The 16,562-nt window shown below is 38.4% G+C and overlaps 1 protein-coding gene across 1 annotated transcript in view; it reads left to right on the top strand.

Moving 5' to 3' along the window:
• Positions 1-16,562, top strand: part of unc119a2 (unc-119 lipid binding chaperone a2) — a 39,224-nt gene that overhangs the window by 20,136 nt on the left and 2,526 nt on the right. Inside the window, exons 2-4 of the mRNA XM_067424785.1 lie at positions 11,009-11,122; positions 12,488-12,587; positions 15,190-15,362. Of these exons, the coding sequence (XP_067280886.1) occupies positions 11,009-11,122; positions 12,488-12,587; positions 15,190-15,362 (387 nt within the window). The remainder of the gene's footprint in view (positions 1-11,008; positions 11,123-12,487; positions 12,588-15,189; positions 15,363-16,562) is intronic.

Below are 16,562 nucleotides of genomic sequence, written 5' to 3'. Positions count from 1 at the left end.
GTGGGGTCTTCTGCTGTTGTAGCCCATCCGCCTCAAGGTTGTGCGTGTTGTGGCTTCACAGATGCTTTGCTGCATACCTCGGTTGAAACGAGTGGTTATTTCAGTCAAAGTTGCTCTTCTATCAGCTTGAATCAGTCGGCCCATTCTCCTCTGACCTCTAGCATCAACAAGGCATTTTCGCCCATACTGGATGTTTTTCCCTTTTCACACCATTCTTTGTAAACTCTAGAAATGGTTGTGTGTGAAAATCCCAGTAACTGAGCAGATTGTGAAATACTCAGACCGGCCCTTCTGGCACCAACAACCATGTCACGCTCAAATTTGCTTAAATCACCTAATCACCTTTCTTTCCCATTCTGACATTCAGTTTGGAGTTCAGGAGATTGTCTTGACCAGGACCACACCCCTAAATGCATTGAACCAACTGCCATGTGATTGGTTGATTAGATAATTGCATTAATGAGAAATTCAACAGGTGTTCCTAATAATCATTTAGGTGAGTATATATTAAATGATAAATGCTAAAGACATACAGATGTGTTTTTGTCCCCTTATCTTGAATATTGGGGACATTCTAAATGCATTTTAAATCGACTAAATCACACATTTAAAGCGTGCACTATATTCACAAGCACAATACTCTATTCTACCGCAGTAGTTTATGTATGCACTCTCTAGGTGTGTTTTTGTAAAGTGAGGGGCATGCTCGATAATGTCAGATCGCACACTGTTAAAACAACAATCATTAGAATTAAACAGTATGAGTCAATGAAAGCACGCAGCTCTAAAAAACATTATCGCAACCACTGCACATCACGCGCATGCAATACTGACTGACAGCTTGCATCTTGTAGCTTGTTCTGCTGTACATAGTTAATGCTATACATTTCAGAGATTTAAACCAAGTATATGACAGTGATTAACTCAGACTCTTAAAAATGGCACTTCATGACATAAAGACTGCTGACCCCATCCTAGACCATAGCTCTGTCAAAATGTTGGCTAGTATATCTTGCAGGAGCTGTTGAGTAAAGCCCTTCCGGCACACTCTGTCTCTGCCGCCCACCGTGAGACATGTTAGTGTGACAGTGGCTCATTCCCGACTCATAGACACACACCTGCTACTCTGTGCATTACCTCACTGATCTGGGCAACGTGCCTAAGGAGCGGATTACAGGCCACCTCTTATTAATGTACTGCTACACACATTTATATCCACACTCACACAGACTCCATCACTCTGTATCTTTCTCTGACAAAAATCTGGCATAGATGAATAGCCAGATGGAGCGATGAAGTGGAGAGGTGATTTTGTACAAAGCGTGACTTGTAGTCAGTGAACAGCAGTCAATGTTAAATGAATTAAAAGTGTTGCTTTAAAGTTGTTAGTTATTTAGCGGATACTGAGGAATTACACGGCAGCGATAATCCTCATTACTATTGCTGTCATTCACTGCACAGATTATTTAATAGATTTAAGACGAGTCAGTTATTATAAACATCTCTGAATGAATGTAGATCACCTGGTGAGGTTGTAACGCGCCCAAATTTCATGTACATTTTAAATCTGAATTACAGTAAAGAATGCAACAATGCGATTTAAGCATTGGTAGGTTTTGAAAGTCTAATGATGGACCTCAAGGATTGGCTGCTGTACAATTTATTTGCATAAAGCTATTCTCTGCTTTTTGGCACCTTTACCATGTTCTCCCCACCTGCTATTGTAGAGAATTAATTGAAATACTTAAGTCAATAATACCTGAAAATCTTGTGTTTTGTCATTGCTGTGAAATCTCATTTATTCTTGCATGTGTTCAAATTTGGTTCACAAAGGTGTGTTGATATGTCAATAAGGCCTTTGGTGCTTTTTATATTTCATAACCGATCGTAATGTGCAAAGTGCGAAATGTCATAAAATAGCAGATTTTATGCAACATAGCACTGATTCGACATGCATACATGGTGTTTTTCCTTACATTCCCCAGGTGAACTGAGAGTCCATTACTTACAATAATTACAAAATAAAGTCAAACAAACCATTTTTATTAGTTTTATATTAACACATCTAACTTTTTGTGAGTTTTAAAATCATCACTGTCAGGACAGATCAACACTAACAATGTTTGTATGTGTGGGTGAAGGAAGAAGACAAAGGGGTCGGCTTGAAGGAACTCTAACGGTTTATTTTCTCTGTTTCTTCAAGTAACAAAACACTGCACATCGCACAATTTTCATTTATGGGTGAACTATCCTTTTCAGCATTAATTACAACATATATGGTGAAAAAACACATCTTTTTAGCTATAGATAAAGGCTTAAAGCAGTTTGGAACTGTTTTTCTTCGCGGAAGCTTTGCATAAGAGCTAATAAAATATATAAACTCAAGACAGTATTTTGTGTCTAATTTACTTGAGACAAGTAGCCGTGTAAAAAGCGGGATAATGTACATGTCATAAAATAGCAGATTTTATGCAACATAGCACTGATTAGCCATCTTAATAATGTTCTACAGGGAGTGCAGAATTATTAGGCAAATTAGTATTTTGACCACATCATCCTCGTTATGCATGTTGTCTTACTCCAAGCTGTATAGGCTGGAAAGCCTACTACCAATTAAGCATATTAGGTGATGTGGATCTCTGTAATGAGAAGGGGTGTCTAATGACATCAACACCCTATATCAGGTGTGCATAATTATTAGGCAACTTCCTTTCCTAAAATAGTGAGATATATTGCAGAGGGATGCAGCAGTCTTAAAATAGCCAAGCTTCTGAAGCGTGATCATCGAACAATCAAGCGTTTCATTCAAAATAGTCAACAGGGTCGCAAGAAGCGTGTGGAAAAACCAAGGCACAAAATAACTGCCCGTGAACTGAGAAAAGTCAAGCGTGCAGCTGCCAAGATGCCACTTGCCACCAGTTTGGCCATATTTCAGAGCTGCAACATCACTGGAGTGCCCAAAAGCACATGGTGTGCAATACTCAGAGACATGGCCAAGGTAAGAAAGGCAGTAAGTTGACCACCACTGAACAAGACACACAAGCTGAAACGTCAAGACTGGGCCAAGAAATATCTCAAGACTGATTTTTCTAAGGTTTTATGGACTGATGAAATGAGAGTGAGTCTGGATGGGCCCGTGGCTGGATTTGTAAAGGGCAGAGAGCTCCAGTCCGACTCAGACGCCAGCAAGGTGGAGGTGGAGGTGGAGTACTGGTTTGGGCTGGTATCATCAAAGATGAGCTTGTGGGGCCTTTTCGGGTTGAGGATGGAGTCAAGCTCAACTTCCAGTCCTACTGCCCGTTTCTGGAAGACACCTTCTTCAAGCAGTGGTACAGGAAGAAGTCTGCATCCTTCAAGAAAAACATGATTTTCATTCAGGACAATGCTCCATCACACACGTCCAAGTACTCCACAGCGTGGCTGGCAAGAAAGGGTATAAAAGAAGAAAATCTAATGATATGGCCTCCTTGTTCACCTGATCTGAACCCCATTGAGAACCTGTGGTCCATCATCAAATGTGCGATTTACAAGGAGGGAAAACAGTACACCTCTCTGAACAGTGTCTGGGAGGCTGTGGTTGCTGCTGCACGCAATGTTGATGGTGAACAGATCAAAACACTGACAGGATGGTGAACAGATCAAAACACTGACAGAATCCATGGATGGCAGGCTTTTGAGTGTCCCTGCAAAGAAAGGTGGCTATATTGGTCACTGATTTGTTTTTGTTTGGTTTTTGAATGTCAGAAATGTATATTTGTTAATGTTGAGATGTTATATTGGTTTCACTGGTAAAAATAAATAATTGAAATGGGTATAAATTTGTTTTTTGATAAGTTGCCTAATAATTATGCACAGTAATAGTCACCTGCATACACAGATATCCCCCTAAAATAGCTAAAACTAAAACTTCCAAAAATATTCAGCTTTGATATTAATGAGTTTTTGTGTTCATTGAGAACATGGTTGTTGTTCAATAATAAAATTAATCCTCAAAAATACAACTTGCCTAATAATTCTGCACTCCCTGTATTTAGATTTATTTGTAGTGAACTTTTCACAAAATACATGGATACATATTATTTTTCCTTGCATTCCCCAGGGGAACTGCGAGCCCAGTACTGACAATAATTACAAAATAAAGTCAAAGAAACCATTTTTATTAGTTTAATATTAGCAGTTAAAAGAATCATCACTGTCAGGACCAGGTCTGCAGCGCTCCTCAGAAACTGAAGCTTTCGCGCCTCAATCGCCCGGCACAGACCTCGCTAAACCACGCCCCCCTCGCCACAAACACATTTTAGTGGCTGATTTGAAAAGTCAACATCCAAGTAACAAAGTGGCGGGTAGATAATTTGACGTACAGTATCAGATTTTGTTCCGTCCAATATGTTAATCACTGTGTATTCAATCGTGCATTTAAATACGGTTGTCAATCTGGAAACTGCAATGTGGAGTTAGTTGTTGCCATTTTAATCACTGAAGCTGTGCAATCCGAGCTACACAAGCTGCACTCTTGCAAAAACTCTCGTTATAATCTTTGAAGCTGTGCAATCTATATAGAATCTGTTATTAGTGTTTATACTTTGTTGGTTATAATAACTGGAATCACGAGCATGCAGAACTTGTGCCACATTTTGAGCGGGTTCTGACCGATTTAAACACCTCTGATTGGCTGCATTTCTTAAAGGGATAGTTACCCAAAAAACCTAAAATGTTGTCATGTACACTCACCCTCATGTTGTTCCAAGCCTTTATGAGTTTCTCTGATCTGTTGAACACAAAATAAGTTATTTTGAAGAATGTCTGTAACTAGACAGTTGATGTCTAGCACCCATTGTATTTTTCCCCCCTACTGAAGTCAACGGGTGCCGTCCCTGTCTGGTTACCAACATTCTTTAAAATATTTGTTTCACTTCAATAGAGCAAAGAAACTTGTATAGGTTTGGAACATCCTAAGGGTGATTTAAATAATTAGAAAATGTACTTTTTTTTGTGTGAACTAGCCATTTAATGTTCCAACACATTGTAAACCGGCACTCACAGGAGTGGTTTAAATCAGCTTGATATCAGTGGGAACCAGCAATGCAGGACGGAAGACTTCTCATTAAAAGAACAAATAAATCTCTGGCGATTCATTTTGGCAGCCGTCAAACAGTTTTTAGTGCAGGAAAACCCCTGAACATTATTTCAAAGCAGCTTTACTGAAAATGTATGTTTCTGTGTTACAATTAAGAGTACACAAAGCTACACTCTGTTATCTGGTGTCTATCAAACTAATGTCCATATAGCAGACATGTACAATTTTAGGACAATACAGATCATCCATTTAGCTAATGCGTTAACAAGAAACAATGATCACTGTAAACCAATGTTTACATGTTGAGATCATAATGATTACAATATACTGCATGGAAAATTTGGCCTCATTTGGTGTCATCTCTACAAGAGGCTGGATCCAAACTGGAGCTGGGATAATGTCTAGTTAGAAACAGAAAAGCTAATGGCAATTAGCATAACTGTTGTTCATAACATTTCAAGCAAAAGATAATCATGTGCATCTGATCTGATATAACTGGAGTATAAGGTTAGGAAATGCTATGTGAACACTCAAATTATTCACATACACATGTAACACGTGCACGTGTGTGTAAATTGAGAATATTGGCTGAATGGTTAATGAAGAAAATGTTGACTAAACATTATCAGAATGCCATGATTAATTGTATGAATATTAACATTAGTTATTATTGATCTTTGTCATTACACGGCTCTGTGAAATACTTAATTCTGATTGGTCAATCACGCATTCCAGCGGTATGTTATTCCCAGATAAGAGCACTGTTATTTGGGCGTAGAGATATCACGGCTCCATTCCTCACATGCTCCATTCATTATGCTAAGCTAAGGTAGCATCGACCCTGCAAAACTAAAACAATGCATGCACTGAGACCAATTTATTTGCCGACATATCTAAATGTAGGAAAGAAGTTGAATAAGCCCTATTTCTAAAAATCGTGTTTCTTTAACCACCACAGATTACAATGTAATAAGATTTCAAGGTATTTTACTCATGATTTACTCACCCTAGAAGCATCCTAGGTGTATATGACACTCTTTTTTTCAGACGAATAAAGTTTATTATTAATTTTTTATTAGTTATTTTTAAAAAGTCCTAGCTAATCCAAACTTTTTAATGGCAGTAGATGTAGCTCTGTTTTTAATCCATAAATGCATCTGTCCATCAATTAATGTGCTCCACACGGCTCCGGTTGGTTAATAAAGGCATTTCGTCTGAGCGCATTCCGTGTTCAATTTATGGGAAAATTGTTGAAATTTGAATTGCGAGAAGGCACTTTCAACACTTTTTCCACTGAAGGTGATCGGCCGGAGTTTTAGGTTTTAAATATGGACACTTTTCTTACACAAACGCAGCGATTCACTTCAGAAGTCCCCAGAGCCGTGTGGAGCACGTTATTTGACGGACAGATGCATTTTTTTATGGATTTCAAAAACAGAGCTGCAACTACTGCCAGAGCTTGGATTAGCCAGGACTTTTTAAATATAACTCTGATTTTATTCATCTGAAAGAAGAATGTCATAAACACGGAGGGTGAGTAAAATCATGAGCTAATTTTCATTTATGGGTGAACTATCCCTTTCAGCATTAATTATAACATATATGGTAAAAAAAACGAAACGCATCTTTTCAGCAATAGATAAAGGCTTAAAGCAGTTTGGAACTGTTTTTCTTCACGGAAGCTTTGTGTAAGAGCTAATACAATTATATAAACTTAATTTACTTGAGACAATTAGCCGTGTAATAAGCGGGATAATGTACATCCAGCCAGTTGTTATTGCAGAATAAACCCCTTCATAGAGATCACTCAGTCGGGGTGTATCGGCGATAACAAATGGCTGGGTGTACATTATCCCTTACTTAACATTAGTTAATAAAAATACAGCTGTTAATTTCATTGGTTAGTTTGTTACCTCAGATCTATTAACAAACATTAACAGATACATCTTTTTGATTTTTATTAGTCTATTAGTAAATGTTGAAATTAACATTTAACTAAGATTAATTCATGCTTTAGAATAACTTGTTACATTATAACGTTAGTTCATGTGTTGGTTCAACTAATAACAAAGTCAGAGTCTGTTTTCAGTGCTGTGTGAGCAAAACCATTTACAAAACTTTTAGGTTTTGGTGGGGAGAATGTATGATTAAAGACTGTGTTTCTGGTCGGTTGCAGTTACATCACAGTGTAGTGCTACAGAGAGAGGGGTACACAACCTGCCTTCCATTTAAATCTCCTGATCACGTCCCAATCCGCCCCTGTGATGCTGAGATGCCTTAAGCTGCTTAGTCCATAATCTGGGCCCTGGGCTCTTAGCACATGTAGCGTGCCCAGAGAGGAGGGGCTAAACTGCGGCATGTGACCATGGGAATGCACCTTCTCTCAGGTGGGCTATTTAGCATGCATGCTGTTATATCCATTCAGAGGGTGGAGCTTGTTAATAACATATAATATCTCATTCTTAATCCGTAGGGTTTAATATGGAGTTGGCCCACCCTTTGCAGCTATAACAGCTTTCACTCTTCTGTGAAGGCTTTCCACAAGGTTTCGGAGTGCAATTATGGGAATTTATGACCATTCTTCTAAAAGCACATTTGTGAGGCCAGGCACTGATGTTGGATGAGAATGTCTGGTCCAAAATGTCTTGGTATGCTGAAGCATTAAGGGTTCCTTTCACTGGAACTAAGGGGCCAAGCCCAACACCTGAAGAACAACCCCACACCATAATCCCCTGTCCACCAAACTTTACACTTGGCACAATGCAGTCAGGCAAGTACCGTTCTCCTGGCAGACTTCAATCCCAGACTCGCCCATCGGATTGTCAGACAGAGAAGCATGATTTGTCACACGTCTGCACTGCTCTAGAGTCTAGTGGCAGCGTGCTTTACACCACTAAATTCGATGCCTTGCATTGCACTTGGTGATGTACGGCTTGGATGCAGCTGCTCGGCCGTGGAAATCTATTCCATGAAACTCTCTATGCACTGTTCTTGAGCTAATCTGAAGGCCACATGAAGTTTGGAGGTCTGTAGCTATTGACTCTGCAGAAAGTTGGCAACTTCTTCACACTGTGCCTCAGCATGCGCTGACCCCGCTCTGTGAACATTTTTTTTTTTTTACGAGACCTACCACTTTGTGGCTGAGTTGCTGTTGTTCCTAATTGCTTCCACTTTGTTAAGTAACAGTTGACGTGGAATATTTTGCAGTGAGGACATTTCACGAATGGATTTATTGCACAGGTGGCAACCCATATATTCTCATCTGGTTATGGACAATTTAAATGATGCACAAATTAAGAAAAAAAAGAAAGAAAGCAGTTATCAGTTTAGGATTTAGTCAGTTATGTTTGCAGCAGTTAACAATTTATCATGTTGTGCAACAAACTTAAAATAACAGCTGAAAGCTGATTTATTTTGAAACCAAAATAACATTAGCCCTAATGTCACAGATCCCAGAATGTGTGTTCAGGACATCGGACACACATTAAAAAAAGATTATTAAGAGCCAACAACTGTGCATTTTAATAGAGAGCTCATTTGCAATTTAAATGCTGCGGTTGTATAAGCCCTGATGAATTGCATTTGATGTTTTTATTCACATTATTGTTTGGCCCTGCTAGGCCTAATGCTGTGGATAGGGGTTTTTCCCTTTCAGACCTTTATATCTGTACAGACTGGTTCAGTTGGTACCATTTATTAGGATGAAGCTTAATACAGCTACTGTATAAATACCCTGAAGTTTAAGAACTCTGAATAGGAAATTGTGAATCACAGCACTTAGCCTAAAATACTAATAGATTACCATTGCTCTGTGTAAAACACAAGGGTGATGACCGAATCATTGACTTAAAATGGCTTATGTTTAATGTAGCCTCTGTTTGTATCAGCAAGGTCTAATTTATTTGTCAAATAACATCCCACGGGAACCGTCATTGTGGCATCTCAAATGAACTGCCTAATAATGAGTCAGAAATCCGATACGTACAATTGGGTACGTGGGTACGTCTAGCTGAACATACTCACAATGCACTACCTACGGCGCAGCGAAACCTAATTGGCACTGCAACTTCTCATGGTTGTGGGGTTTGCTGAAGCAAAAATAGCTTACATTAATTTACATTTATATGCTTGCTGGTTCAGTGGTAAACAATGAAGGTCTAAAACAGACAGATCTTGACTGCTTTTCAGGGCAAGCACCTGGCAACAAGCAACCACATAGCAATGTGAATGAGCAATCCAGAACATTCTGGCACTGTGAAATAATTTTCAGCTATTGATTTTAAATTTTTGGTTGTAGATATGACAGATCCTATTTAAAGTGAATGACTGCATGGATATCTGGAGCATACTGTGGCATTATCTTATTTAGGGGTCATGCACACTTACGTCTAGGACACTGCTGCTAACTTTCGCTAACAAATGTCATCATACTACTCTGATTATTTATACTACAAAGCGGCATATTATAGCGAAAAAGTGCATATGTATGCAAATTTCAACACACCTATTAATTAATAGATAAACAAGTAGTATGTTTGTCCAGACCACTAAATACAGTACATACTACAGAGACGGACGTCCTGCTGTTGCTGTTTCTCCTGTTCAATTTATTTCAGCCTCCGAATGATTCTGGATCATATCTATTAGCTGAGATCGATAGCCATGGGTTTCTCCATGCTTGAGGACGTCACCGCTTTGCGCATTCGTCATTCTTTAGCTCCGCCCACACGATACGCCTCCAGGCGCTCGTTTTTTTCCAGAAAGACTCGGTACAGCCCTTATTTCTTTTACAAATATAATAAAACTAAAGACTTTTCGGAGATATGAAGGATGCAATACTACTCTATAGGTACTCAAGATTGACATGAGATTGACTGAAACTGAGTGCCCCCCCCCCCCCCCCCTTAAAGGACATATGGAATCAACTGAATATGTCTTGTGCAATATGAATTGTGTGGCTTACTTAATTGAGATGAATCAGGTACTCCTCAAGAAGAATGAAAAGGATAATTTAAAGCTACACTATGTAACTTTTCCGTCCGCTAGAGGTTGCCTATTCAAAACAAAGGCATAGTTTGATGACGCAGAGTTTGAGCGCAGAAACTTGGGACATGTGGTCTTCACCTCACAGCCGGTGGAAAAGAATCGGGATAGGACTCGGGCAGAAATCATATTCATGGATGCGGTTATTAACATTACTGTAGTATGAACCAGAACAGGACCGAGTGTTGTGGAGCTGAGAAAGGCCGCTGGAGTGATTGTTATACAACACACTGCTCGCGAGTAGAGAGATTTTTATAATGAAGGCACACAGTCGCTGGCGCCATTTCCGCTTTTCTGGTCATGAGTATGAGGTAACGCAGCTCTGTTTATCATATTAGATACATTCAAGTGTGTTTAAAATGATGTTATGACGTTACTCTGTGCATTCGCCCAGCAGCTGCTGTGACACTTGTTTACACTTCTAAGAGTAAAGTGTTTCTGCAGAATACAACCGGAAACCGAGAGTAACGTAGATATGACGCAATTGACAGGCGACTCCCTCAGACGTCCCGGCTCCTTGGTTAAAATAGCAATTTTCTCACAATTTACAAATAGTTGGAAACATTTGGGATATTGTAAGAACTCAACTGAACAAAATATATAACACTGGCCTGATGGTTTTCTGATATTTTACTGCAAAAATACTACATAGTGCACCTTTAAAGGTTTTTGGGCATTTTTTTTAAAGGCTTACTGGCTTTGCTTCCAGTAAAGTCTCTGCTGTTATATTCATCTGTATAATAATAAATGATAAAGGTACCAAATTGAACTGTTGATGTAATCATTACAATTGTGATTCACAAATTTATATATAATGATTTAAGGGAGCAGGGAGCATTTACATTAATTTGTAAATGTAGTTAAATTTGTTTCTCTTTCCCCCCACAGACTATCTGTGTAGTCCCGAAGACAATGTGTACAATATTGACTTCACACGGTTCAAGATCAGGGATATGGAGACCGGAACCATACTGTTTGAGATCACCAAACCACCAGCCACAGGTGAGTGCGAGCGAACACTTCCAGCAGGTTACTGATTCCAGTCGCGTGTGTGCGCGCGTGCGTTATTACCTGAGCACACAGGCTGGCTTGATTTTTCGCCAATTCTATCCAAGTTTTGGGCCTGTAAATAGCCATGTTGAGCAGAGATATATCGTAACGATGTAGAACTACTTCACTACTGTACTAAAAGGTGGGGTATCTGTACTTTTACTAGAGTATTTACTCAGAACACCTCTTGAAATAAGAATATAAGTGTGCTTATATATTTTTTTAGTAAGATTTAATCTTAATGAACTACAGTATTTTCAGGTTATTTATATGACAATGTGTAGAAAAATTGCCTCTCAAAATTATTTAGCCTAGTTTAGACTGGAGAGAGTTAAAAACATAAAAAAAAGTGCAAAGCAAGTTGTTGTTAGCTAGCTAGCTGTTAATTTTATTAATTTGTATGTGGTAGAAAATTAGGCTATTAGTCAAAATAAACTTTTTTGGTAATGAATTATGTTCAAACTTTTGACTACTGTCTTTAATAATTTTTTTACAGTGTGTATTTATTAGCATTTAGCAAGTCATTTTACTTTTGACATTTGTATATTACAAACTTTTCCAGCATTTTCTAGACACCATTTACGGTTTTACTATTCTCTTTGAAGAGTCATGGGTCCCTTTATTATTATTATTATTATTATTATTATTATTATTATTATTATTATTATTATTATTATTATTATTATTATTATTATTATTATTATTATTATTATTAATATTATTATTCATTTTATGGTTATTATTTTCATACATTTCATAAATGTTCATAAATGGTTAAATAATATAGTTCCAATAATAGGATTAACCTCATCTGTAGTCGGAACAGACAAATGATCAAAAGAGTATGAGGATTCGAATGATTTCAGAAGCACAGAATTAGGCCAAGCAGTTCAGGTTTTTGAGGTTTTTCGATTAGTTACTTACGTACCAAGTTTTGTTTGACTAGGTAAAGCCATCACAAAACAAGTGTTTTTTTTTTAAATTTTATTTATAAATTTATTTATTTATTTACTTGAAAAAAGTCTTTGAGTTATAAGGGGGTATTAGTCATTTTCTGACCACTAGGTGGTAATGCGGTCACGTGAAGTTTGAAATGGGATGCGATTCATGATGTAATGTACAATGAAAGTTCACAGCTTCAGTAATAATATAAGAGAAAAAAATATATATTAAAAGTCTGCTTGTCTGTGCTAATTTGATTTAGCCCTTTTAACACTTGGTTACATATTCATCATATGCAATTATGAACATACCTGTACATCATGTCATAACTGATTCTCATTGGGATGTTTATCTGTTTTTGTTTTGTTTTTTCAGATAAAGGAGGGGATAAAAGAGATGTTGATCCAAACGCTGGACGGTTTGTACGTTATCAGTTTACACCGGCTTTCTTACGGCTACGTCAAGTAGGAGCCACGTAAGTACAGTATATAAATACATGTACACATTCACACACTGGCCACTTTAGGCACACCTCATTAGTAGTACCTGGTTGGACCCTACGGGATTTTGGTTCATATTAACATGATAATGTCAATGCTCATCCATAAAATATGTCGGCTGCTCATCCATAATGTCTATCTCCCGTTCCACCACATCCCAAACGTGCTTTGGATTGAGATCTGGTGACTCTGGAGGCCATTTGATTTTAGTGAACTCAGTCATGTTCAAGAAACCAGTTTGAGATGATTTGAGCTTTGTGACATGGCATGTTATCCAGCTGGAAGTGTCGTGGCAAATTCTAAGTTCTTGATTGTCTCCAGTTCTTTAAGTCGAAGTTCCAGGTCTCAGAAGAAATAAACTTTATTGAATGAACAACAAAGTGAGATGCCAGCTGAACATCTGACCATCTCTTTCTTAGCGCACACTTTTATACAGTTCTAGCTCATGATTTCATTGCAGGTGCATTACTCCCCACACTCTTTGCCACAGTTGCTCTATTCATAAACTTATCTAGCCTTCTTTGTAATGGTGGCCAACTGCCACTTGTTTTTCTTTCTCATCCAGTAGGCATCATTCTATTCATCTTTTTTGATAGTCACCTCATAGTTTTATCCACAATTATATACAAACTTTGTCACGTATCATATTTATCTGTGGAACATCCCCAGCTTTCCAGTAACATGACAGTTTCCCAGCGCTTCACACCAATTTTTCCCATACAACTAATGTAATATCTCTAGTTTCTCACGCTTTGATGTTATAACTAATGTAATATCTCTTGTTTCTCACGCCTTGATGGTTTTTTTTACGAGCGACAGACCTTGATTACTTGGTGCTCAGCCGAGGCCAGCTTAAACTGCAGCTAAGGCCTAGTGAGGCCTACTAAGGCCCAGTGAAAATGAATTTCTTCTACAGAAGTAGCCATCAGAAGATACTGTGAGATACACTCATGGGTACACTGTGATCATAAAGGTTTGGACATAATCAGCAACTATACTCACGTAATTTGTGGGGTTTAAATGATGCTCAGTTGGTACTAAGGTGCCAAAAGAAAATGAGACCAGACCAGACAACCTTTTTTCAATCTTCTATTGTCCAATTTTGGTGAGCCTGTGTGAATTGTGTTTCCTGTTCTTGCCTGACAGGAGTGGCACCGGCGTGTTTTCTGCTGCTATAGCTCCGCTGCTTCAAGGTTTGATGCGTTCTGAGATGCTCTTCTACAAACCTCGGTTTCAATGAGTGGTTATTTGTATTTGTGTTGACTTTCTATCTGCTCGAATCAGTCTGGTGATTGTCCTCTGACCTTTGGCATCAACAAGGCATTTTCAGTCACAGAACTGACCCTCACTGGATATTTTCAGTTTTTCTGACCATTCTTTGTAAACCCTAGAGATGGTTGTGCGTGACCCAGTAGATCAGAAGTTTCTGAAATGTTCAGTTTCTGAAATGTTTAGTAAGAAGTTTTATAATCTTACAGAAGATTTCTGTTTTATATAATTTCTATTTATCAAAGAATCCTGAAAAATGTTAGCCTGGCTCTGCCCTCCTACATACTTCCACTCAGTTTTCATTTTCCTTCTCTACTCCGTCTGGGATTGCGGTATATTCTCTGGTTTTCTCTGGTCAAATTTTAACCGGTCCAATCAGGGAACAGAGGGAGTGGCTGAGAACGATGACATTAATGTTGTGCACTAATTTGAGATGACATGCGTCACGACCAAACGTTAGCGATTGGTTATGGCAGATCCAGAAAGCTCTGGGCAGATCTAATAGTTTTAAACCTCAACAGAGTACCGCCTTCAAGAAAGTTAATGCTTGTCAATGGAGAGTGGCCAGACTCTCTGTACAAATCAAATGTATGAGAGTCCAGGCTAGAAAAATGTGTCACTGTGTCCAAATCAGCATATTAGAATGATTTCTGAAAGAATCGCAGAAATAAGTTGTGTTAATATGGAAATATAAAGTGTTTAGATAACCAAAAGGTCATGTTCAACCAATCAAAACTATATTATAACAGTAGAGTGACGTTACTAAAAATGAACCCATATATTCTATTAGACAACACTAATATACACTCCGATCAGGCATATCATTGACCAGGATATTATTAAATTAGTTCATCATTATAGTCCTGTCCTAATATCATATTGTCCTCTCTTGCAAAGATATTAAACATTTAGAAAATAAACACAGTAGCATATGAAAGGACAGGTATTCATTAGTGGAGCCATCTCATATTCCACTACAACAGTCCCATGATTGTCAGAAATGATAATAAAAAATAAATAATTTCTCTAAATTAAGCCTGTTGAATAAATCCCATAATCACGCTAAAGGGCAGAATGTAGAGGTAGATGCAATAAGCTTCTCATTATAAATAATGAATCCAGTTCACATGATACACTGAGGAAAGGAATGCTGAGCAGTCATAGGCAATTTAATAAGTTAACAGCCATCTAAATTTCCACAAGTCAAGAACTATACATAAATGCAAGTGAAGAACTATACAACACTGAAGAGCCAAATCTCTGAACTGAATATCTTGTTCTACCCTGTCTTGTTTTCTGTGTTTTTAGTGTTGAGTTCACAGTAGGGGACATCCCCATCAATAACTTCAGGATGATAGAGAGGCACTATTTCCGGGAACAGCTGCTGAAGAGCTTCGACTTTGAGTTTGGCTTCTGCATCCCCAGCAGCAAGAACACATGCGAGCACATCTATGAGTTCCCGCCGCTCTCAGAGGATCTCAGTAAGTGCCATGAACATTGGAAACGGAGGTTGGGGGTCACAAAGATTTTTTTTCTTGCTCTCTCTCACTGTCTGCTCACAGAGGCTGCATTTATTTGATCAAAATTCTGTAAAAACCGTCTATGAATATTCTTAAAACTTAAGATGGCTTTTTAAAATATATTTTAGTAATTTATTCCTGTGGTATATAGTTCAAATAAAAATGCCTACGCAAATATTTAGTGATAATCTGCATTGATACATTTTTATTTAACCGTACTTCACTCTTCTGTTTATGAATTTGAACACACACACACGCGAGTGTTGTGAAAAGTACTGACTGTGATACCAAATCTGTACTGAAATAAAAAAAAAATGACTCTTTAAATGCTGAGCAGAGTCATAAACACCTGACTGGCCATTGTGCTCACACACTCATCTAATATGTCTGTGATTGGCTACAATGATCAGTGCTTCACAAACGTGTTGTGAATATACATCAGTGATGCTTAGTACACACATGAGCGTTTGAATGCAGGTGTTTATCAGCCTACCATTCCGCTGGTCTATGCCTGCTTTTACTTTCAAAACACTTTCAAACACTTAAGTGTGCTTTCGAACCCTGCTGTGCGTTGATCAGTGTAGCAAATCATAGGCACATCTGATGAGCGCTTGAGCACAATGGCAAGTCAGAGATGTTTACGATTACAGCTCAACAGCGCTTAGTGTCACATTTTTTAAAGATTTTAGTACCGATTTGGTATTGCGGACAATATTTTGACAACACTAATATATACTCCGATCAGGCATATCATTGACCGCCTTCCTAATATTGTGTTAGTCATTTTTGCTGCCAAAACATCCCTGCCCAGTTAAGGTATGGACTCCATTAGACTCCTAAAGGTGTGCTGTGGTATCTGGTACCAAGATCAGCAGACCCTTTAAGTCCTGTAAGTTTCGAGGTGGGGCCTTCATCGATCGGACTGGATTGTTCAGCACATCCCACAGATGCTCGATTGGATTGAGTTCTGGGGAATTTGGATGCCAAGTCAACACCTCATACTCGTTGTGCTCCTCAAACCATTCCTGAACCATTTTTGCTTTGTGGCAGGGTACATTGTCCTGCTGAAAGGCCACAGTCACCAGGGAGTACCGTTTCCATGAAAGGGTGTACATTGTCTGCAACAATGCTTAGGTTGTACGTGTCAAAGTAACATCCACA

The sequence above is a fragment of the Pseudorasbora parva genome, chromosome 18, assembly GCF_024679245.1.
Source record: "Pseudorasbora parva isolate DD20220531a chromosome 18, ASM2467924v1, whole genome shotgun sequence".
In the NCBI taxonomy this organism is placed as follows: Eukaryota; Metazoa; Chordata; class Actinopteri; order Cypriniformes; family Gobionidae; genus Pseudorasbora; species Pseudorasbora parva.
This window is presented reverse-complemented; position numbering and strand designations above follow the sequence as displayed.